We start from the raw sequence: 25,170 nt of genomic DNA, 5'->3' as shown, positions 1-25,170 counted from the left end.
AAGGAGATGCCGTAAGCACAGAATATCTTCATTTTTACCACAGCACATACAAAGAGTTGCATTAATATGTATGTACATCAGTTAAGATGGCTGGGAGAGGGGCGCCTGGGTGGCACAGCGGTTAAGCGCCTGCCTTCGGCTCAGGGCGTGATCCCGGCGTTATGGGATCGAGCCCCACATCAGGCTCTTCAGCTATGAGCCTGCTTCTTCTCTCCCACTCCCCCTGCTTGTGTTCCCTCTCTCGCTGGCTGTCTCTATCTCTGTCAAATAAATAAATAAAATCTTAAAAAAAAAAAAAAAAAGATGGCTGGGAGAAGAGGTCAGACTGACAAAACATCTATTAAAAAAAATTGTCTTTTTTTCTCTTTACCTCTGTCTTAACCAGCGACCCACATAAGGACAATAGAAGATGAGCCTGTGTTATCTGAAGGCTAATTAAGTGGGGAGAACAGTCAGTCAGGTAAGTGAGAGTTTTCTAATTTAAAATCCCAGCTTCACTAAGTCAAGACCAAAGAGATAGAGTAAAAGTCTTTGTTTTTAGGTGTGTGGGCAGATGGTAGAAGACGGAAGAAGCTTGCTTTGTTAGCAATGAATATGAAAAAATTCTGGGGACTTAATATGAAATAATGAGTGACATCATACTCATAAACTACAAATGTGTCATAACACATAACACGTGTCACATGTCACGACAAAGGCGGGTTAAACTGAAATCCAATTGCTAAAAAGCGAAGGACGTTAGCATATCCGAGAGCAGGACACTGTTTAGGCCTGGGAACAAATAGTTTTGCTGTCACTTCGATGTGTAGACCAGCCTGCATCTGGAGTGCTTTGTCCTCTTCGAGGCCCTACTTAACCGGGACATTGATAGATGGGAATAGATCTGGGGTGGGGCGCCCAAAATAGTGACGGGGCTGGAAAATACCGTAGATTAGGACTGCTTAAAGGACTTAGGTGCATTTTTCCTGGAGAATTATCAAGGGAAGATGTGAAAGCAAGTTCAAGAGGTACAAGTGACATTGAAGTAGAGTTTGACCCAGAACCAGCAGGATCTCACTAGCAACTAGACCTACTCACCAACGTTCATCTCCCAGATCCTGGAAACACACACACCCCAGAACTACCATTTTTAGGATGCTCTAGAAGGTATTCTTCCCTGAGGAGGGAAACTCGTAAGGTCTCCTTTTTATCCTACGATCCTATAACTGTTCGAACTTGTCATTCAACTTCCTTCGGGGTCAGGGGGGAGTGAAGGGTGATGGTGCAATGAGATGGTTTCCAGCTCTACCCTCTCTGATGCATCTGGTTCTGGGGTGGAGCTTCACTTATGTTTCACAACAATACCAGAGACCCAGATCTTTCATCAGCAGCATGACTTTCTAGATCTCATCCTCAAATGACCTTTCCTCTACCCAGATATTCCAATCAATCTACCATCAAATAAGCCCAGTTTCTGCACCTCATTGGTATGGCTCCTTGAGAACTGTGTCAGCTTGCCATATTCCTTTTTTTAAAAAAGATTTATTTATTTATTCGACACAGAAAGATATATATATAGAGAGAGAGAGAGAGAGCACAAGCAGGGGGAGTAGCAGAGGGAGAAGGAAAAACAGGCTCTCCACTGAGCAGGGAGCCCGACGCAGGACTGGATTCCAGAACCCTAGGACCATGACCTGAGCCAAATGCAGACCCTTAACAGACTGAGCCACCCAGGCACCCAGCCATATTCCTCTCTTAGTATTATTACTTTTTCCTCTAAACTCTGTTTTTAAACTCAAACATCCCGTTTTCAACACTCCTTGTATCTAAACACAGAGCGAGGCTAAAGACACAAACGAGAAACTACGTAAAGGGTCGTCAGTGTCTGCCTTTACCTGGAGAATAACGTCAGGATTGAGGAAGAGCTGAGGTGAAGTTCTGGGTTTGGTTTTACGGCGGTAGCCAGGAGTCACTCTCCCTTAGAGAACTGCATCCAGATAGGATCAGGCACTGCAGGCAAAGGAAGTGCTTGTGCCTGGGCGTGTGAAGAGAGAGGCTGGGAAGTCCCTACCCTTCCCCTATGCACATACCACCTGCATGTCTCCATCTTTCTGCCTGAACACTCACCTTCAGAGATAATTTCCTTTAGGCCTCAAAGCCTTTTTAGACTTTAAGAAGCTCCTTAGGAGCTATTCATTAACTCAACCAGGGCAACAGACAAGACTGGGAGAAAGGGTCATTTTTGGGGAGGTAGGGTCCAGGGCTCCCCTTGGAAGATGCAGTCATGGGAAAACCACACTGTTACTCTCTTTCATGTATTTACCACCGATTTAGTGCTAAGCACTATATGTTAGGCATGGGGGAGACGGAAATAGTAGACATCATTCCTGTCCTCAAGGGACTTGCAGATCATAGAAGTCGTCTTTCTGACCTTTTACATAGTTGTATCCTATATGAAAGGAAAGATGTTCTAAGATGACTCAGATGGGGAAAGCAGCTGGGGTATGTGTGGTTGGGTAACCCATGATGGGCCTTTACCCTCCCGTCACTGGGAGGTGGGGGGTAGCTAGAAACCACTGGTTTGGTCAGTGGAAGGCAGTACACCCAGGGAGGGAACAGGGATCCTGCAAGGACTGGAGGGATGTCTAACAGGACCTCTCCGTCAAGCGCTGGGGCCATGAATTTTTCTGTAGGATTTTATGTTTTCAGGCAATCCTTTACAGAATTAAGTAAGGAGCCCCCCACTCCCCAGGCCAAAGAGCTAGAATTCCTCAGGACTTTCTTTTGGAGTCTCAGACAGAGGAAGGCAGATGAGAGACGTGGCATGCTATAAAAGCAGACTTTTTACCCCAAAACACTGGAGGATAGTGAAACACTCTCCATCAGTAACAATGGCTAACTTCTGCAGAGATATACAACCACGGGGGGTACGTGGCAGAATCTCATGGGGAAAGGGGGAAATCGGAAGTGATTTCATAAAGTTTCCTGGTTGGGTTTATATGACCTTTTCCCACCTGAGTTGAGACTGGTAGATACAGGCCTGAGTCAGAGCTGCTCTGTCACTGATCAGCAACCCGCCCGCAGGCGGGTCCCTCTCTGAGCCTGTTTCCTCACAGGTGAGATAATCAATCTTCCCCAGCAGCATTGTTGACAGGAGTAAGGATAACATACTAATGTACCCACCCTGGTTAGTATGTAGCCAAATAGCCAAAGCTATTCCAGTTAGGATCTTGGTTTTACATTTATGTGATTAAACTAATTATTAAGGGATTTTTTCCCCCTCTGAAACAGTCAACCTCAAAGGTAAACTTAAAGTGTTCTTTCTGGGAAAAAAAATCTGGTGAGTTGGAAATAGCAGCTTCTCTCCACCTCCACACCCCAACTTCCTATTTCCAGCAATTAAGATGTCATGAAACACTGAACCCCAGTTTAAGCTGGGGTGTCTCATTACATAGGGCAATTTTCTGTTAAGAGCTTATTTCCTGAAAATCCCAGGATTTTCCCTTCTGCATGAAGGCTGACTGAGCAGACTCTGTTGTCCCACAATATAGGTGTTGAGACAAATGACCATCCTAGTGGCTAACCATTCATTACGCTTTGGCTCTTTGGTGCCCAAGTGAAAGTGAAGACGAAAGGAGCACACAGGGAAGCCTGCTGTGCTAAACACTGCACGAGCTGTTCTGCATGAATCATTAAACGTAACCACTTAGAGCAATTTGGCAAGATAGGTAGGCTTATCCTCATTTTCCTGATGAGAAATGGAAGCTGAGAGTCCCATGTCCAAAGTACCATGTCTGGTAATTAGGGAATAGTCCTGGGGCCCAAGTACATTTTTCTCGAACTCCAAAATCTTTTACAGAGACCACAAAGGACGTGTTTTAGGGCTCATGGACGTAAGACATAATTAAGAAGTGAAATGGATCGGGACAAAGGCTCACTACTTCCAAGCACACGTAAGTGATTGTCTCTCCGGTGGACACTCACTTCTGGTTGTGACTGAAACCGAGCTGCCCAGGCTCAAGTTCAGACACTTCCTCTCCACTCAGCCAACGGCCATAAAGGAAAAAGAAGTGGCGAAAAGCAGTTTCAGGCTGATCATGTGCAAACTCTAACCTTCCCTGGACAAGAGGAGTAAAGGGACCACGTCTATGCATCCCAGGACATCGAGCAGTTGCCTATGATTCCGTCGTTTCAAACACATGTTGTTGTCTTCATCTGGCCCCGACAGCTGAAGCTGAAAAAACATCCTGCCTCCCAAGCAAAATCACATTTAGATATAAAGGCACATCTGTGTTCTGCACTTTGATGTTCACAGCCGTCCCTCTTGTCCCCTCAGGAAGCACCGGCCACAGGCCTTTGCAGACCTGGGACCCTTTGGGGCTCAACACAAATGCACAGACCACACTTGGAGAAGCACCGTTACCACCTCACTTTGAATTACAACGGCCAGACCAGGGTTCCTTCCAGGATAAATCCAACCACTTGACCGCTTGACCCTCAAGGTGGTCTCCACCTATCAATTAATTGCAGATTACTTTCTTCCTCTTTTTGTCTTTTTTTTTCTGTTTTAATTCAAGCAACCTACAGACCTGCTTGAAGCAGTCTTCAACGACTACAGACGTTCTGAAGGAAGTAAGAGAGTAAGAGATCTAGACCCTATTTTCTTTACAGTGATTGCTGTATAACTGAGCACAACTGTTATTTTTTATCTTGAAAATCAAAGCTGCCTCTAGAGGCTTTAGGGTAGGGCCTTGCTATTTGCATGTTTCTTCCCCTGCCATCCCCCTTGGCTCTCCTGCGCCCGCCCGTGGGGTTAGAGGAACCAGCTACCTGTGGGAAGGAGGTAGAGAGAACACGTAAGCAGAGTTCCCAGCTCAGGGCAAGCATCCGACTTGGCCTTCCTACAGTCATATTGTACAATTAGGTTTAAAAGCCAAACCAAATACCACCCTACCACCAACGTAGCTTTCCTTTCTCAACTCTGCTTTATGGTAACATGATTTTCCATCACTGAGTGATGATACTGTGATGACCTTAAGGGATTTCTATGCTGAATTCGCAGAAACAGTTTGGGGGAAGAATGTTACTTCTCTTTTGCTTCCCCTCCCCAAAGGTCCCTTTTATGCACCTCAAACTTACTCTTCAACCCATTCTTTTGATGGAAATTAGTCTGTTTCCCTGTACACCCCACCCTTACCCCAGTGGCCAAAACACACAAAAACCAGGGCCAGTTCCTCAGCCAACTGCAGTAATAACCTCCCACAGGAGCTGAAACCCCACTCGAACCTGGATTTTTTCCTCCTCAGGATTCCTCTTGGAGAAAAAGAATCAGGACAGCCCCCACGCAGAGGACTGAGCATAGAACAGAAACCCCAGAGCCTTCCAGCTTCAAGCCGTTCCCATGAGCTACACAGGGCTGGAGGGAGAAAAGTCTAGCGCAGGAAGGGCAGTGGAAGCTTTGGGAAGCGATCTCTCAGGAGATCTGGAAGTGTGAAGAGAGCTCTGTAGTTACTGGGAATATGAAGATATCGGTGCCTGACAGACAGTAGGTGCTCAATAATAATTGAATGAGTGCATGAATGAACGGGCAAAAGGGAAAAAGCATAAGAGATGGGAGGGCTGGGTACAGACGACACTCACCTTTACTTTCCTCCTAGGATCTTTTTTAGAGTTATTTCCATTTTTTCCACTGGCTCCAGGATGGTGCATAGACACCACCTCCAGGCTGAAGGCTTCTTGATCAGTCATCTTTCCAGTCTCGGTGTTGGCTAGACTTAGGTGTCCATTTCCGCACCTCCCAGGCAAAGGCTCACGACAAAGCAAGCCTGAGCGGTAAGACAAAAGAGAAAAGGAAAAGGTGAGCCAAGAAGTCTGCATTCTCCTCCTTCTGTTTCAGTCTGCTGGTGCTTCCGTGGATGTTAAATTCTTCACGCCCTGTTTTCTATAACTATGAACTGTAGTTAATATCACTGAGGCACCGGGATGGTAAATCCACTGACCATAGATTTGTGACATTGTAAAGGGAAACACCGTATTTGGCAGTATCTAGAAAACACACCTTTAAAACAGACCCTTAGTTCTTATCCACTCTTCCCTAAACCACCACTCCTCAGACTTTAATGTGCCCTTGAACCACTCAGGAGTTTTACCATATCATTAATGAAGTATACTCGACATACAATATTACATTACTTTTGGGTCTATAACACGGCGATGTGATATTTGTATATGTTGTAAAATGGTCGCCTTAGTAAGCCAGTTATCATCTGTCACCTTATAAGGTTAATACCATGTTATTGACTACATGCCCCATGCTCTACCTTACATCCCAGGACTTACTTATTTTACAACTGGAAGTTTGTACTTTTTGATCCCCTTCACCCGTTTGCCTCACTGCAACCCTCCTCCCCTCCAGCAACACCCAACCTGTTCTCTGTATCTGTGAGTATGGGTTTGGTTTGGTTTGGTTTGGTTTGGTTTGGTTTGGTTAGGTCCTAGCTTAGGTCATTGCCAAAAGCATCTTCCAGCTTTAATTCTTGTCAGGTCTCCCCCCTCCTCATGTACCTGCTGGACACTCTGGACATCAGTGACTTGCAGAGCCCCAAACATGTCAGGCTCTTCAAACCTGTGTGGCTTTGTCCATCTTCCCTCTGCTCTTCACCCCCCTTCACTGGATGAGCTCCTTCATGGCTCAGCTCACATGTAACCTCTTCCAGGGAAGGATAGGTATTAAATGTTCTTCGACTATTTGGTAGAATTCCCCAGGGAAGCTGTCTTGTCCTGGGCTTTTGTTTGTTGGGAGATTTTTGATTACTGATTCAATCTCCTTACTAGTACTCTGTTCAGATTTTCTGTGTCTTCCTGATTCAGTATGTTTCTAGGAATCTGTTTATTTCTTCTAGGTTGTCTAATGTGTTAGCATATGATTGTTCGTAGCAGTCTCTTACAATCCTTTGTGTTTCCGTAGTGTCAGTTGTAGCTTCTCTTTCATTCCTGATTTTATTTGAGCCCTCTCTCCTTTCTCTCGGTGAGTCTAGCTAAAGGCTTCTGTCAATTTTGTTTATCTCTTCAAAAAACCAGCTCTTGCTTTCGCTGATCTTTTCTGTTATCTTTTTAGCCTCAATTTCATTTATTTCCACTCTGATCTTAGTTATTGCCTTCCTTTTACTAACTTTGGTTTTCATTTGTTCTTCATTTTCTTGTTCCTTTAAGTGTAAAGTTAAATTGTTTCTTTGAGATTTTTCTTGTTTCTCGAGGCAGGCCGGGATTGCCATGAACTTCCCTCCTAGAAACTCTTTGCTGCATTCCATAGATTTTAGTGTCGTTTTTCTTTTTTCATTAATCTCTGGTATTTTTAAATTTCTCCTTTTAATTGCTTTGATGACGCAGTGGTTGCTCAGTAGCACAGTGTTTAATCTCCACGTATTTGTGGGTTTTCCAGCTTCCTTTTTGAAATCGATTTCTGGTTTCACGCCATTGTGGTCGGAAAAGATGCTTGATAAGATTTCAATCTTCTTGAATTTATCGAGACTTGTTTTGTCTTGCCGAACAGGTGATCTATCCTGGAGATCATTCCAGGTGTATTTGAGAATGTGAATTCTGCCGCTTTTAGATGGAATGTTCTTTATATATATCTATGAAGTCCCTCCAGTCTAATGCGATGTTTGAGGCTGATGTTTCCTTATTAATTTTCTGTCAGTGGATGACCTATCTATTGACACATGTGATCTCTTCATCGATATAGGTGCCCTTTCTCGCTCCCCGCCCCCTTCTCCTCTAGGTCTCTTAGGTTTTTTTTTTTTTTCATTTTTAAAAATTCTTTTTACTTTTTGTTGCTCTGTCTGAGTGGGTTTCAGTGCTTTTTCATCCAACTCACTGGTCTTTTCTTCCATTTTATCCAGTCTGCTGTCAAACCCTTCTAGTGTATTTTTTTCATTCAGTTCTTGTACTCCTCAGCTCTGTGACTTCTGCTTGTTGTTTTCTTATATTTTTCTGTCTCCTTCTTGGAGTTCTCACTCTGTTCATCCATTCTTCTCCTGAGTTCAGCAAGCACCTTTATGACTATGACTTGGGATCTTTATCCATATCATTAAGGTCTTTTTTCTGAAGTTTTGTGTTTCTCTCTCACTGAGAACAGACTTGTCTGTTTCCTCATTTTGCTTGATACTCTGTGTTTCTATGGAGTCGGTGAAACAGCTACCTCTTTGAGTGTTGAAGGAACAACCTTATGGAGGTGATGAAATTTCTTATTCACCCTTGCCCTCGTTCTTGGTTGTCTCTTGAACCTTTGTGATATCTAAAGGGCCTGGTTTATTCTTGGTAAGTCCCTGTTGTTAAGAGTGTCCCAAGGTCTATCAGTGTTCCAAGGAGAATAATCTCCTTAGCACCCAGTTTCAGGCTGACTGGAAGTCAGACTCTCCCACAGAAGATTTTGAAGTATGCAGATTAGACAGTCCCGTGGGGCCACAGTTGTTAAACCCTGCTGGCCTCTGGATTGTAGGATCTGGATGTGTCCCTGGGCAACAGTTTCAAAAATCAGGGCACCAGATGAACGGAGAAGCTCCTTTCTGTGAGGTCTTACTGAGCTGTAGTAGGGCCCAGGGCGTGTGCAAGGATGGTGTCTCTAATACATTTTCTGGGAGCACCTCCACAGCCTCTAGTTGTATGGCAACCCTGAAGCCTGTCTCTCAGGCTGAGCTCCAGATTTAGAAAATAGGCCTCTTTCACACGAAGACTGGGGGTGCATTTCAATATGCTCTCTGTGCAGTGCTCTGGCCAACACCTGTCTTTCTGATAGTTTTAGCTCAGGATCCCTGCCCCCTTGGCCACCAGGGCCAGGTGAACGAGGGGCAGCCTCTGTGTGTTTGGCGGGGGCCTGCCGGCTTTAGCAGGGCGGCTGGAGAGGGTAGGAGGTGGGGCCAGCTTCAGAAAAGCAGTGGGAAAACAGCCTGACTGCAAGTATGCGTTGGCCCCAGGCTGGGAGTGGGAGAATGCCAGGACCTTTGACCTTTGCCTGCCCCAGCCAGGGAGCAGGGGGTTGCTGTGACTGCCTGTGCTCTCCAGCCTCAGCAAGGAAGCGGGAGGCAGCGGGAGGCAGCAGGAGAGTGCACAGATGACAGCCACTGGCACCTCTGCCTTCAGAGGGCGACTCAACTGTCCCTGCCGCTCCAGCAGATGCCCTCAGACCAGCAAATGAATCTCCTTTAAGAACAGCCTAGGGGAATTTCAAATTGGTACTTTTGCGCTGGATCCTGGGGTGACTGAGCCCACACACAAGCCATTTGAAAGGAGACCCTCAGTTTTCTACAGCACTTTGGGTCCCCATTGGTTTGGGAAGCTCATCTCTCTGTTGCAGATCCCCAGAGTTGGAGTGCCTGATGTGAGGCACAAACCCTTGTTCCTCCAGGAGAAGCCCCAGCCAGGTGAGCTCTCCCCTATTAGATGCCCCCATGCTGGGGCCGGTGTTTTTTTTTTTGCCGAGACCATATCTCTGTCTCTCTATCCATCTTGATGTTGTCCTTTTATCCTTTGTTGTCAGGAGCAGTTCATCTAGTTTTCAGACCATTTTCAGAGGGAAAGGAGGTGAGCTCAGGATCTTCCGACACAGCCACCTTGAAACCCTCCTCCCCAAAGAGCTGAATAAAATGCAGGTCCTGATTCAGTAGGTTGGATGGGGCCCAGGAGTCTACACTCTTAACAGTTTGTCTGGTGACGTCGAAGCTGCCCTAAGGAGAAGCAGACTTTGAGTGGCGAGGGCCTAGAGTTTAGGTCCCAGCTTAGGTCATTGCCAAAATCGTCTTCCAGTTTCAATTCTTGTCAGGTCTCCTCCACCCTCATGTACCTGCTGGACGCTCTGGACATCAGTGACTTGCAGAGCCCCAAACATGCCAGGCTCTTCACACTTTTGTGGCTTTGTCCATCTTCCCTCTGCCCTTCACCCCCCTTCACTGGATGAGCTCCTTCATGGCTCATCTCACATGTAACCTCTTCCATGAAACCTTCCCCAACTCCCCAGCCTACCAGGAAGTCAGATCCTCTCTACTATGTGTTCATCACACTGTACCATAATATACTGTTTACATTTCCTTGTTCATAGCACAGGGCTACTCAGATTATGCCCTACACAGGGGTCCTTGGCCAAGGAGGCAAGAAGGGGCCGAAATCCATTCTGTTCCCCACATGTTATCCCTGAGCCCTGGCACAGAGCTGCCTCCACCAGGAGGAAGGGCTGACTTTTTCCAGATCACACAAAGGTGCCATAGGGGCTGATGGTCTTTCCTACCAGACATGGAGTGTCATCCATCTTTTGGTTTCTATCTACAAATAGAGATGTCACAGCTCAGTGTTCAGTAACATGTTCCTTGAATGAAGGAGTGATGAGAGAAAGAAATGAAGAGCTACAGAGAGGAATGCACAGACAATAATTTCATTCAGTCTTAATGGTAAGTCAGCTCAACTGTGAGCAAGAGAGCTGGGATTTGCTAATGTGCTGCTGAAAAGGCAAGGTCCTCAAAGCCCAGTCTTACTGAAAGTACTGTAATAGGTTTTAGTGAAAAGAAACAGAAAGGTTGCAGTCAGCACCTGTAGACAACTCATCAGAACGAGCAAAGAAAGAGGCTGCCCACAAGCAAACCTGACTTGTAACGTCTTTCCAAATCTAGGGGAAGATGAGGGAGACTCCGAAGACTGCTCGTAAGCTATAGAGGCTACTGAGAGCAGCAGTTTCTACAGCAAAAACATCCTGAGGACAAGAAGAGGTGATGACAAAACAATGAATTCACCTGAGGGGCTGAAGTCAGAAACAGAAGCCAAGGTCCGAGCTTGTGAAGGTGAGTCTCCTCTGACTCCGAAGGCTCTGGGCTTCGTGGAGAAGGGCCCAGACTGGATAAAGGAGCATCTCAATGCAGTCTTTGAATTGGGGCTCCTCTGATCTGCTTTGCGAGAACTCCTTAGTTGCTTCCAGGTGAGCGTGGCTCTGACAAGACTGAGCTTCCGGAAGTGGGGACTCAGGCTTAGACCCCTTCTATCTTCCCGCGATGGCGTGATGTTCTATGAAATGAAGCCGGAGCTGGACTTGCAGGGAGTTTACAGCTGTCATTGCTGATAAAATAAGGAAGAGCAAAGGTCTAATAATTCTCAGCCAACATAGTCAGAATTTCACTTTGGAATGGTGCAAGAGATTCTTCTGAGAAACATACTGACACCTTGCACCTGGACTTCGCCTCTTACATCGCCTTCTTCTCGCTCAGGCCAGTTTCTAAAGGTACAGCCATGGTTCTGGAGTAAGGGGAAGTGAGAATCTTGAATACTGTATGCTATCATGTGACTTCAGGATAACATGTTATTGAAAACAAAACCTAAATTCAGCACACTCACACACACACACAGAAAGGAAAGTAGGGTAAGGTCTCTAAATCCCCATTTATCTCTTCTCAGAATTTAATCCCAGATTTCTTTGCCCAGCCAGTGTGGCAAACAATCAGAAAGAGCAGAACAGCTCTTTGGGCCTTATCTTTCCTCTAAAGGACTTTCTGTTCTTGTTATCTGGGATGAACTTTGTGATCAGATGATGTGTAGTCATCGTGGAGAAGAATGGAGAGATAAGGTCTTTCTGACATATCACCACCGTTAACAGTTAACGCTGAAAGCTGCCCAACAACCTATGGGCTATTCTTGAGCCGACAACTCAATAAATACAAAGTTTCCTCTTTTTAAGGCAACAAAAAATGCTAAGTTCATAGACTTGTTCCCTGTGTCATTTCTAGAAGAAGGGCAGGCTAGTTAATTTCTTTTTTTTCCTAAGAAAATAAGCCATGTTGCAAAGGTTAATTTAAAAAAAAAAAAAAGACTTTCAGTTCTTCAAAAATACATGCTCATTTTAGAAAAATTTGGAAATCATCGAAGAGTTCAAAAAAGAGAGATCCGTCCGAATGCCAGCAAGTCGCACAAACTTACCCAAAGCTTGCTGGAGCTTTTCAAAAGTCGTAGAGAAAATCAGCAGAGGAAAAGCTACGTTCACATATCCACTAAGTGGATCAGATGCGGGCCATGTTCTTAACTTTGAGGAGCAGTGCGACTATGGAAGTAAACTAATCTGGAAATCTTACGTGTCAAATTCAAAAATGAAGACAACATGTGAGTTTCCCTGGATAAGAGTGCACATTTCCTGATCTGTAACATGACTTTCTGTCTTAAAAGAGATTGGAAAGGTTTGGACACACTTGTTTGTTGGCTCTGCATTTTGGAGGAAAGCTGAAATCACCTCCCCAGATACTGGAATATCTCTTATGGTTGGCACACACAAAAAAAGGGAAAAATCCACTCGGGAAATTTAGAGAAATCCCAACACATTATTTATCAGGCAATTTACATGTACCCTTTTGAAAAAGATCGACTCTGGTTATTTTATTACTTATAAGACATTTCTTCTAAGTGTCCACAACATTTTTCCTTCTTACTTAGCTCTTCTTTCTCAGCTTCTTTACCTGGTTCTCAGAAGAAATTGGGAGTGATCTCCCTCCTTTGGACACCTCATAGTAGATTGCTGGATGTCTTACTTGATGATACTGGCATTGTCTTGAGGCTGAGTTCTGAAGCTTCAAACTTCAAACTTTGATTTAAGCACCAAAACAGTTTGAGTCAGTATGTGTGGCTTGGCCTCGAGGCAACAATCACCAAATCCTTCCTGCTTGTCAGGCACAGTTCTTTGTGCTTTACAAGTACTAACTCATTTAATCCTCAACATTAAATCCTCGTAACCTTCCCACGAGCTAGATACCATCATTTTCCTATTTCACATATGAGGAACAGAGAGTGATTTGCCCAAAGTCACAGAGCTGGTAAATGGCAAAGCCGTGATAGAACCAGGAAGCCCGGGTCAGTCTGTCACCAACCACAACGCTCAAGTGTCTCATCTCAATCCATTTCCCTAACTGGAAAATTACATTGATTCCTTCTGTCTACCTCCGTCCCTTGACGTGTCCACTTGAATAACTGAATGTGAAGTCCAGGGGCTCTGCATTCTCAAACCACTGCTTTCCTTGAGGTCCCTGGGAGAAGCCACCTGCTCGCCCGTGAAGCCTCATGTACGCCCTGTCCAACAGGACATAATGGAGACCAATACTCTGCTGGGCTACTAGGGGCATGAAGGTGAGTTTTCTTGTTCATTTAGCACAGAGTGTCTTAGGTTGAGGGGTCCCTGCCCCAGCCCTCCTCGGCCACCAGCTCTATGAGAGAAGGTCTCCTGGGTGTCAGCTTCACATGATCAGCCTCAGACAGAGACGGGACAAGAGCTCCAGGGAGCACAGCTTCTTGCCTCAGCTTTACTGCTCCCTTGCAACTCATCTCCAGGAAGAGTTTCAAGAAATGAGCGTGAGTGATAAAAACTTTTTCGTTTGACGTGCATAAGCCCCATCAGCTTTCATTTTCTCAGCTGGGAGCATAACCGACATGACTCAAGCAAAACCAGAAACCCTCATGTGGCCATATTAACAATGCTGTTCTTGGATGAGACCACATAAAATACCGGGACGGCAGAGCTGGGATGGAAATTCAGCATCGTCCCCCTACATTTTACAGATAAGGAAACTGAGACCCATGTTTGTGGTAACACAACTCATTTGTGGCTTCAAAAATATGTATTTCCTTGTTGGCTTATTTCCTTTTAAAAAAGAAAAGAACAGAAATTAATTAGCCTGTCTGGCCTTCTAGAAATGGCTCGTGGAGTCAGGCTCATGACAAAGTCAGCATGTTATTGTCTCATACGAAGGATCTGCAGTTACCACCCCAACCCCAAAATGGGTCATCTCAAACCCTCAGGTTTACCCAGGGCCATGAAAATGGACAGATGCCTAGACTTTGGTCCCTTAGCTACCGTGCCACTCACTACCCATCTCCAGCCAGCCCTTTAGCATCTGCTGGTCTCTACTACTCTTGTCAGGCCGCAGATACGCTTCCACAAAGGTCCTCTCTGGGTCACAGGTCTGCTACTAGGGATTCTTTTTTTTTTTTTTAAGGTTTTTGTTTATTTATATATTTGAGCGAGAGAGCACAAGCAGGGGGAGTGGCAGGCAGAGGGAGAGGGAGAAGCAGAGTCCCCGCAGAGCAGGGAGCCCGAGGCAGGACTCCATCCCAGAACCTGGAGATCACGACCTGAGCCAAAGACAGACACTTAACTGACTGAGCCACCCAGGTGCCCCCCCCCACCACCACTAGGGATTCTTGCCACTGCTCTTGGGGTCCAGGTGCTCAGGGCAGGTCATCACAGGCACCCCTCCTGGCTCCCCCCTCCCCCGCCCAGAGGTCTCATCCTATCTGAGCGTTATGCAAAAGTGCAAGCAGATCCCCAACTCTCACAGAACCTGCCATGAGTCTGCTGCTTCTAGTTCCCTATTCCTGCCAGTCTCAGACATTCTTTCTCCTCCTGAGCATCAGGCCACCTCTTTACCTCTTCGCCTGCCAACTCCAGTTCTTATCATCCCGGAAACCTAAAGCAAGGGTGATAATGCATCCCTGGGGCTAGAAAGCTCTGACCTCCAAGTCACAAAGCCTGGGTTTGTACTCTTCCTTCCATTCATGGGAAGGCTAGGAGACCACATCCCTGTTATCCTGAACCAAGTGTCTGTGTAATTATATGTTTAATGTCTGTCTGTCTCTCTCTCTGGATTATAAATTTCATGAATTAAGGAATACGACTAGGTTAAGGTTAGGGTTAGTGGCCCATAGAAATAACAAGAGTCTCATTTAAGGTTAGTCTCAGAGGAGATAGAAAGGGGTGGAATGATGTTGAAAACTATTAAGAAGAATACACTTACAGGGCTTGATAACAAATTTTCCATGAAACATGTAAAAGACAGCAGTCAAGGATGATTCTGAGATTTTTTAAATTGACCCACCCAAACGTGCTATGGGATGGTGAGAAGAAGATTGGGTTTGGTTTGTTGGTAAAGGGTGGCGGACGGTGGAGGGCTTGTGAACAGTGAGTCTAGTTAGGAAACTGGAAGACACCCGGGGAGGTTGTCCTGCAGCTGATAGATTTGTGGGTCTCACTGTTTTAAGTACATGTGAGCAAGAAAATCAAAATGAAATTGCGAAGTGGGCAAGGTTATCTTTAGAATCTCCTTTCTCTTTTAGGACCCATTTCAGGGCCCCAGTTCCCTAATATTTTGCTGATCCTCATCCACACCTGTTCTTCAGACTCAATCAGGCTGAGGCGTCCGGGTGGCTCGGTCGGTTAAGCAACCAAACCATGATTTCAGCTCAGGTCTTGATCTCAGGGTGGTGAGTTCAAGCCCTGCACTGGGCTCCATGCTGGGCACGGAATCTACTTTTTAAAAGGGGGGGGGTGTTCTGATCATGTCAGGCAATCTCAGTTAAAAGGTTAACTACTGATGAGACACAATGAGCCAGCTCTCTCATGTTGCACTCGAGGCTAATGTGGAAGCACAGGCTCAGAGCAGAGGAATGACAATAACACCACTAATCAGAGCCAGCGTTTGTTACAGCTCTTCCTATGAGCTGGGCGCTGCTCCAAGCACAAATGCTCTTCCCAGCACAGTGAGATAGGAAACATTTTATAGACGGGAAAACTGAGGCCCCGGGACGCTAAATGACTTGTCCAACGTCACACTGCCAACTCATGATGAAGCAGGAAACATTCCCTGGCATGGTTGTTCCGGAGTCCATTTTTGGAACCACTATCCTGGGAATGAAAGCATAAGCATAGAAATTTAAGAGTCGAAATGTGTAGGAAACTGTGGGGGTGGGTGGGGAGACACTCAGCAAAATTTATATTCCATGTGCGGGTGACTCTAGTCTCATCCTGCTAACCAGTGACTGTGATGACATGGGTTCTGCCCAGAACTAACCTCAGACAATTGACTGAATCTCTTTCTGTTTCATTTTCCTTATATCCATGTACAAGATTATTCCTTATTGCAACGTTTGTAATAGTGAATAGCTGGAAACAACCTACATGTCTCTTGAGAGGAGACTGGCTAAAAAATGATTATAAACCCATAAAATGGAATGTAATGCGGCCATAAAAAAGGAGTAAGGGAGTTCTCTGAATACTGCTAAAGAGTGATTTCTAGAATATATTGTTTTACACATACACACACACAAACCATGGTGCAGAACTGGGTATATCATATGGTACAATTTGAATAAATGAGGGTGATAGGAATCTATGGATTTCTTTATATCTATCTGTACATCCCAACATAGGAAACCTATAGAATTGGCTGCTTCAGAGAATGGGTTGGATGGGGAACAGAGAGATGGGAGGAGGGAACCTATCCCAGATGGTGCTGTGCCCACTCTTATGAATCATTACCATGCCTAGGCCCCAAGGGACAAGGGAGTAAATGGTCAACTGAACCCAGAAAGAGAGAGAGTGAGAGCTGTAGGTAGAGAAGGAGCCCCTGGACAGACCTCTCCCTAGATGCACCCACAGCCCAGCAGGGAGGAATTGGGGAAATAAATACCTTGATCCCATTCTCCTCCTGCCTTCAACTCCTTTCAGTGCTGTCCCCTGGGGAAAATCTACAAGAAGCCCAAGGGCAGAGAATATGGTCAAGGCACCCTTAGAGGTGAGCATTGTCCCAGAGCTCCACGCGGGTGGTGGGTGGATCTGAAGAGCAGATAGACTATCTACCACAGAGACTATACAGCCTTCTCACCTTGTATGTTTAGAACTACATGATTGTATAGCTTATTTGGAAAGTAGTCAATGTGGCACACAGAAAAAAAGAAATTAAAAAGTAAACATGAAACGAAGGGTTAGAGCACATGGTTTCTGAGCCTCTCCCTCCCTTCAAACTCTACCTACTTCTTTGAAATCACACCCCATGGCTCCCTCTAGTGTCCAAACGGTGCCTCACTGTTCTGAGCACAATGTTCCTTTAGGGGAATTTTAGCGCAAGTCACGCTGCCTGCCCAGAATCACTGGCTTGTGTGAGCAGTTTTCACTGTGAATTATACCCACTTGGTGAATGATCGTATCCCCTGAAAATAGAGAATACTTATTTTGAGACACAGAATATTTCTTCTTTTTTTCTTTTAAAGAAATAGTGGAAATTCACTTAAATTCAATTTTGAACTAAGTAGTTACGATGTTTTCCCATATTTCAAATTGTTAAATAAACTTAGAGGTAAGCAGCGCACGATCTAAGACTGCAAATCTTCCATAAGCCCACTTTTGAGCTTGTCACTCCCCTCTTCATATGTTCTTAATGCAGTGTATCTCAGCCCTGGCCACCAAATCCTCCTGGGGAGTCTCAGCCAGCTCCTACCAATGCCTCCAGCTTCGGTTTTCTTTTTCAACATTCCTTCAGCTATTCAGGGTCTTTACTGGTTCCATACAAATTTTAGGACTGTTTGTTCCAGCTCTGTGAAAATGTTAATGGTGTTTTGATAGGGATTCCATTGAATGTGTAGATTGCTCTGGGCAGCATAGACATTTTAACAATGTTTGTTCTTCCAATCCATGAGCATGGAACATTTTTCCCTTTCTTCCTCAATTTCATTCATCAATGTTCTATAGTTTCCAAAGTACAGATCTTTTACCTCTTTGGTTAGGTTTATTCCTAGATATCTTATGGCTTTGGGTGCAGTTGTAAATGGAATCGATTCCTTGATTTGTCTTTCTTCTGCCTTATTGTTAGTGTACAGAAATGCAACTGACTTCTGTGCATTGATTTATACCCTGCAGCTTTGCTGAGTTCCTGTATCAGTTCTAGCAATTTTTTGGTGGAGTCCTTTGGGTTTTCTACATAGGGTATCATGTCTGTGAAGAGTGAAAAGTTGACTTCGTTGCTGATTTGGATGCTTTTTTTCCTTTTTGTTATCTGATTGCTGAGGCGAGGACCTCCAGTACTATGTTGAACAAGAGTGGTGAGAGTGGACATCCCTGCCGTGTTCCTGACCTTAGGGGAAAAGCCCTCAGTGTTTCCCTCTTGAGGATGATATTGGCTGTGGGTTTTTTGTATATGGCTTTTATGATATTGGAGTATATTCCTTCTATCCCTACACTGCAGAGAGTTTTTACCAAGAAAGGATGCTGTATTTTCTCAAATGCTTTTTCTGCATTTACTGAGACGATCATATGATTCTTATCCTTTCTTTTATTAACGTGGTGAATCACATTGATTAATTTGTGGATGTTGAACCACACTTGCAGAGCAGGAATAAATCCTACTTGGTCATGGTGAATAATCCTTTTAATGTACTGTTGGGTTCTATTACCTAGTATCTTACTGAAAATTTCTGCATCCATGTTCATCATGGATATTGTTCTGTAATTCTCCTTTTTGGTGGGGTCTTTGTCTAGTCTTGGGATCAAGGTCTGTAATTCTTTTTAGTGAGTTCTTTTTTTTATTTAAATATTTTATTTATTTGAGAGAGAGAATGAGGGAGAAAGCGCACAAGCAGGGGGAGTGGGAGGCAGAGGGAGGAGCAGACTCCCCGCTGAAGAGGGAGCCCGATATGGAACTCAATCCCAGGACTCTGAGATCATGACCTGAGCCAAAGGAAGACACTTAACTGACCGAGCCACTCGGGTGCCCTTTTTATGGTGAGTTTTTTGTCCCGTTTTGGTATCAAGGTAATGCTGGCCTCATAAAAAGAGTTTGGAAGTTTTCCTTCCATTTCTATTTTTTGAAGCAGCTTCAGAAGAATAGGTATTAAGTCTTCCTTAAATGTTTGGTAGAATTCCACTGGGAAGCCATCTAGCCCTGGACTCTTGTTTGTTGGGAGATTTTTTATTACTGATTCAATATCTTTCCTGGTTATGGGTCTGCTCAGGTTTTCTGTTTCTTTCTGTTTCCATTTTGTTAGTTTATGTTTCTAGGGATGCATCCATTTCCAGATTGCCTAATTTGTTGGCATATAATTGCTCATAATATGTTCTTATAATTGTTTGTATTTATATGGTGTTGGTTGTGTTCTCTCCTCTTTCATTCATAATTTTATTTATTTGGGTCTTTTCTCTCTCTCTCTCTCTCTCTCTCTTTTTTGATAAGTCTAGGATTTATCAATCTTATTAATTCTGTCAAAGACCAGCTCCTAGTTTTATTGATCTGTTCTACTGTGTTTTTTTTTTTTTATTTCTACATCATTGATTTCTGCTCTAATCTTTGTTGTTTCTCTTCTTCCACTGGATTTAGGCTTTATTTGTTCTTCTTTCTCCAGCTCTTTTAGGTGTAAGGTTAGGTTGTGTATTTGAGACTTTTCTTGCTTCTTGAGAAAGACCTGTATTGCTATATACTTCCCTCTTAGGACCATCTTTGCTACATCGCAAAGATTCTGAACTGTCGTGTTTTCATTTTCATTTGCTTCCATGAATTTTTTTAATTCTTCTTTATTTTCCTGGTTAACACATTCATTCTTTAGTAGGATGCTCTTTAACCTCCATGTACTTGTGTTCCTTCCAAATTTTTTCTTGCAGTTGACTTTAAGTTTTAAAGCATTGTAGTCCGAAAATATGCATGGTGTAATCTCAATCTTTTTGTACCAGTTGAGACCTGATTTGTGACCCAGTATGTGACCTATTCTGGAAAATGTTCCATGTGCACTCAAGAAGAATGTGTATTCTGCTTTAGGATGAAATGCTTTGAATGTATCTGTGAAGTCCCTCTGGTCCAGTGTGTCATTAACAGCCCTTGTTTCCTTGTTGATCTTTTGTTTCAATGATCTGCCCATTGCTGTGAGTGGGGTGTTTAAGTCCCCTACTATTATTGTATTATTATTCATGTGTTTCTTTAATTTTATTATTAACTGGTTTATATATTTGGCTGCTCCCAAGTTAGGAGCATAAATATTTACAATTGTTAGATCTTCTTGTTGGATAGACCATTTTATGATGATCTTGTGTCCTTCTTCATCTCTTATTGTAATCTTTGGTTTACAATCTAGTTTGTCTGATATGAGGATGGCTACTCCAGCTTCTTTTGATGTCCATTGGCATGATAAATGGTTCTCCACCCACTCCCTTTCAATCTGCAGGCATCTTTGGGTCTAAAATGAGTCTCATACAGGCAACATTTCGATGGGCCTTGGTTTTTTTAATGCATTTTGATACCCTATGCCTTTTGATGGGAGCATTTAGTCCATTTATATTCAGAGTAATTATTGAAAGATATGATTTAGTGCCATTGTAGTACCTGTAAAGCCACTGTTTCTGTAGATTGTCTCTGTTCCTTTCTGGCCTTTGTTACTTTTGGGTTCTCCCTTTGCTCAAAAGATCCCCTTTAATATTTCTTGCAGGGATGGTTTAGTGTTCACAAATTTCTTTAGTTTTTGTTTGTCCTGGAAACACTTTATCTCTCCTCCTATTCTGAATGACAGCCTTGCTGGATAAAATATTCTTGGCTGCCTATTTTTCCCATTTAGCACATTGAATGAATATGTCATGCCAGTCCTTTCTGGCCTGCCAGCCTTGTTTCTACACTTGTAGGTTAAGGACCTCTTATCCCAAGGTGCTTTCAGGATTTTCTCTCTGGAATTTGCAAGCTTCACTATTATATGTTAGGGTGTTGACTTTTTTTTTTTAAATTTTGACGGTGGTTTTCTGTCCCACCTGGTCTTGAATGCCTGTTTCCCTCTCCCAGATTAGGGAAGTTCTCAGCTATTTGTTCAAATAAACATTCTGCCCCTCTCTCCTGCTCTTCGTCTTCTGGGACCCCTATTATCCACATATTATTTTGCTTCATGGAATTTCTGAGTTCTCTAAGTCTCCCTTTGTGATCCAGTAGTTGCCTCTCTCTCTTCCTTTCCACTTCCTTATTTTCCATCATTTTATCTTCTATATCACCGACTCTATCTTCTTCCTCATTTACCCTCACTTTTAGCACCTCCATCTGGGACTGCACCTTGGTAATAGTCCCTGTAGTGGGTAGTAAGGATGTAAGTTGAGGGAGCAAGGACAGACTGGAACCCACAAGGATGGACTGGACTCTGCATTAGTCTCTCACCACTTCCAAATCTCTAGTGCATTCATCATGGACTTAAACATGGACCAGACCCAAGAGCTGGAGAAACTGAAGCAGATCCTAAAGGAGTAAGAGGAACTATGAGCCTGCACATATCTCCTCAGTGTGAGGAAATATGGCCCCTCCTTCACCTCCACCTTCTGTATTGGGCACAAAATGTCTGTTATCTTTTCACATGAGAAGTCTAAGAGGCTTGGAGAAGTGAAGTGACTTGTAACCTAGAAGCCCATATGTACATATATATATATTTAATTCTAGTATGGTTAACATAAAGTGTTATATTAGTTTCAGGTGTACAATATAGTAATTCAGCAATTCTATATATTACTCATCATGATAAGTGTGCTCTTAATCCCCTTCACCTAGTTCACCCCACTGCCTCCTCTCTGGTAACCATCAGTGGGCTCTCTGTAGTTAAGAATCAGTTTTTTGTTGTTGTTGTTTGTTTCTTTTTTTCTTTGTTTTGTTTCATAAATTCCACATATGAGTGAAATCCTATGGTATTTGTCTTTCTGTGACTAACATTTCACTTAGCATAGTACTCTCTAGATCCATCCACATTGTTGTAAATGACAAGATTTCATTCTTTTTTACGTCAGAGCAATATTCCATTGTGTATATATACCACATTTTCTTTATCCATTTATCTATTGATGGACACTTGGGCTGCTTCCATAATTTGGCTATTGTAGATAATACTGCAAAAAACATAGGGGTGTATGTATCTTTTTAACTCAGTGGTTTCATATTCTTTGGGTAAATACCCAGAAGTGGAATTCCTGGATCATCTGGTATTTCTATTTGTAGTTTTTTAAGGAACGTCCATACTGTTTTCCACAGTGGCTGCACCAGTTTACATTCCCACCAGCAGTGCAAGAGTGTTCCTTTTTCTCCACATCCTTGCTGACAATTGTTGCTTGTGTTGTTGATTTTAGCCATTCTGACAAGTGTGATGTTATATCTCATTGTGGTTTTGATCTGCATTTTCCTGATGAAGAGTGCTGTTCAGCATCTTTTCATGTGTCTGTTGGCCATCTATATGCCTTTTTTGGAGAAATATCTGTTTATGTCTTCTGTCCATTTTTTAAATTGGATTATTTGGGGTTTTTTGGTGTTGAGTTCAAAAGTTCTTTATATATTTTGGGTACTACCTCCTTATCAGATATATCATTTGCAAATATCCTCTCCCTTTCAAGTAGGTTGCCTTTTAGTTTTGTTGATGTTTTCCTTTGCTGTGCAGAAGCTTTTTATTTTGATGTACCCTCAATAGTTCATTTTTGCTTTTGTTTACCCTGCCTCAGGAGACATATTTAGAAAAATGTTGCTACAGCCAATGTCAGAGAAATTACTATCTATACTCTCTTCTAGCAGTTTTATAGTTTTAGGTCTCATATTTAGGTCTTTAACCATTCTGGGTTTAGTTTTGTGTATGGTGTAAGAAAGTGGTCCAGTTTCATTCTCTTGCATGTAGCTGTTCAATATTCCCAACACCGTTTGTTGAAGAGACTGTCTTTCCCATTGCATATTCTTGCCTCCTTTGTCATAGATTAATTGACCATATAATCATGGATATATTTCTGGGCTTTCTATTCTGTTCCATTGATCTGTGTGTCTATTTTTCTGTCAGTATTGTTTTGATTGCTACAGCTTTGTAGTATATCTTGAAATCTGGGATCATGTTATCTCCAGTTTTGTTCTTTTTTAAGATTGCTTTGGTTATTTGAGGTCTTTTGTGCTTCCATACAAATTTTAGAATTATTTGTTCTAGTTCTGTGAAAAATGCTGTTGATATTTTGGTAGGCGTTGCATTAAATGTGTGGATTGCTTTGAGCAGTATGGACTCTTAAAAATATTTGTTCTCTTAATCCATGAACATGGAATATCTTTTCATTTGTTTGTGTCACCTTCAATTTCTTTCATCAATGTTTTGTAGTTTTCAGAGTGCAGGTCTCTCACCTCCTTAGTTAAATTTATTCCTAGGTATTTTCTTCTTTTCGGTGCAATTATAAATGGGATTGTTTTCTTAATTTCTTTTTCTGCTACTTCATTATTAGTGTATAGAAATGCAACAGATTTTTGTACATTGATTTTGTATCCTGTGACCTTACTGAATTCATTTATCAGTTCTAGTAGTTTTCTAGAAGTCTGTTTTTAACAAATACCCTTATGCATCTGAAACTCTTCTCAAAAGAGTACATGTCAGTATTTTGGATCTGGGTGCACGCTGTTCCTCCTCTCCAAGAGACATTCCTGACCCTTGTATTCATGCCTGTTGCCTCTGATGATATCATATATGCAGGCTTAGGTAACTTTACAATAACAGGTGTACCTTTACTATTATTCTTCAAAGGAAGTTACTCATTCCACTGCAAATAGTTGTGATCTCGGGACTGATTTCCACCTGGATCTTTATAATATAACCTTAACTAAATTTGGGCACTGCATCCAAATGTTCATTTTATTTAAATGTGAATTACTGGCTTTGAGCTAAGGCCAACTTCTCAATCCTCTATCCAAATCTAGTATCAAATTATCAATGGTTGCTCTGTGACTGCTAGTCTGAGGGGGAAAAGAACACTGGCAGAATGGGAAAGTAAATTCTTTTTTTTTTTTTTAAGATTTTTTTTATTTATTTGACAGAGAGAGAGATAGCCAGTGAGAGGGAACACAAGCAGGGGAGTGGGAGAGGAAGAGACAGGCTCCCAGCAGAGCAGGGAGCCCGAGGCGGAGCTTGATCCCAGAACTCTGGGATCACGCCTTGAGCTGAAGGCAGACGCTTAATGACTGAGCCACCCAGGCAAGAGTAAATTCTTAACCTTCATTCCTCTCTTCTTGACTACTCATATGGATGCAGTTTAAATCCACTGCCAAAACACAGCATTAGAATTCAAATTATTTGGGGCACCTGACTGGCTCAGTTGGAAGAGTGACTCTTTCTCTCCAGTTCATGAGTTCAAGCCCCACATTGGGTGCGGAGCCTACTTAAAAAAAAAAAAAAAGATTTAAAATTATTTAAGGGAGATAATGATGTCTTTGTCAATGCCTTTATTTTGAGCAATAATAATAAAACAAAGTTCCAGTACTGGCCAAAAGTTTGGCTAATCTTCTCAAGAATATTACAACAATATATAACCTATAGTGACTTTTCCTCCCTCTGTATCTAAATTCACTGGGCCAAGAGTAATTAAGTAGAGTTGAATGCAATTTTATGTTAGATGTTTTGCTATGGTTTTATACTTTGAATAACAAATACTTTATTTTGTTTTACAATTAATGTAGTTTTTTTCTTTTTGTTTCCATGTCAAAACAACGCTTTTATTAATGCTTTAAAAAAATAGGGACAAACTAATCAGCCTATAATAAAATACACTTCTTTAAAAAATGATACTTCTAAAACCATAGATAATAAAAAGTCCATCTATATTCTTAAAAACAAACATGTTATTTTATCATTAATATAGTTTTAATGAGTTAAGCACAGGGCTATTCCTGTATGCTTCTACATATATGTTTACAAACACTTACATTTTAATGAAATTAGATGTAAATAACAAATACTTTAGTTTAAATCATTTCAGTAAACAAAAATCCAGTTTCGTAAAATAACAAATTGGAAGGTGATGATTTAAATTTGCAGTTTTTCTCTGCCAAATTTTGTCATAGAAATCTTTAAATGGTAAGTTCTACTACAGACATTAAAATATAATTGAATTCATCAAAATGTGATTCATAGTCCCCCTTTCTAGGAACATGTTTTTTACAAAGTGAGCTATGTCAGTACTTCTTTCTTTTAAGTTACTCTATTTTTTTTTCGCTAATTTATTTTGACTATTTATAAGATAGTTTACAACACATTGCCCCACAACCCACAGATTTATAAATATTATCCTTCTTGGTTATATTCTGATATGGTTATTTTTCAGAGACTTCGGAAGGCAGATAGGCAAACTTCCTTCCACAAAGAGGAAAAAGCCACCAATCAACTGAGCAAAGACAGGTCCACAAACAGATAATAGTAGAATGCTTTGACCTTCCCCTCCTTTAGTCTTCTGTGTGTCTTGACTTGACGAGTTAACGTGTCTGGATATGTGCCCCTGGGCTATGGGTACTTGCCACAAATTGGGTTTTCAGGGAAACAGACTCTGAGACAGAGATTAGGGTACAGGAAGTTTATTGGGAAGTGCTCTTGGAATCCAACAGTCTC

At 42.6% G+C, this 25,170-nt stretch overlaps 1 protein-coding gene across 4 annotated transcripts in view; it reads left to right on the top strand.

Moving 5' to 3' along the window:
• The window catches only part of PDCD1LG2 (programmed cell death 1 ligand 2), a 110,742-nt gene extending 86,506 nt beyond the window's left edge, over positions 1-24,236 (top strand). The window contains exons 7-9 of one of the 4 annotated variants that reach the window (XR_008956838.1): positions 386-460; positions 3,839-4,611; positions 5,637-24,236. Coding sequence is in view for 1 of the 4 variants with exons in the window: in XM_044391212.3 (XP_044247147.1) it covers positions 386-397 (12 nt within the window). In the remaining 3 variants the exon portion in view is untranslated. Of the gene's footprint in view, positions 1-385 lie in introns of all 4 variants that reach the window. The other 3 variants (XR_008956837.1, XR_008956839.1, XM_044391212.3) reach the window with 3 other exon arrangements.
• Positions 24,237-25,170: the final 934 nt, after the last annotated feature.

Source organism: Ursus arctos, unplaced genomic scaffold (assembly GCF_023065955.2).
Source record: "Ursus arctos isolate Adak ecotype North America unplaced genomic scaffold, UrsArc2.0 scaffold_33, whole genome shotgun sequence".
NCBI lineage: Eukaryota > Metazoa > Chordata > Mammalia > Carnivora > Ursidae > Ursus > Ursus arctos.
Note: the sequence above shows the minus strand (reverse complement) of the source record. Positions and strands in the feature narration are given on the sequence as shown.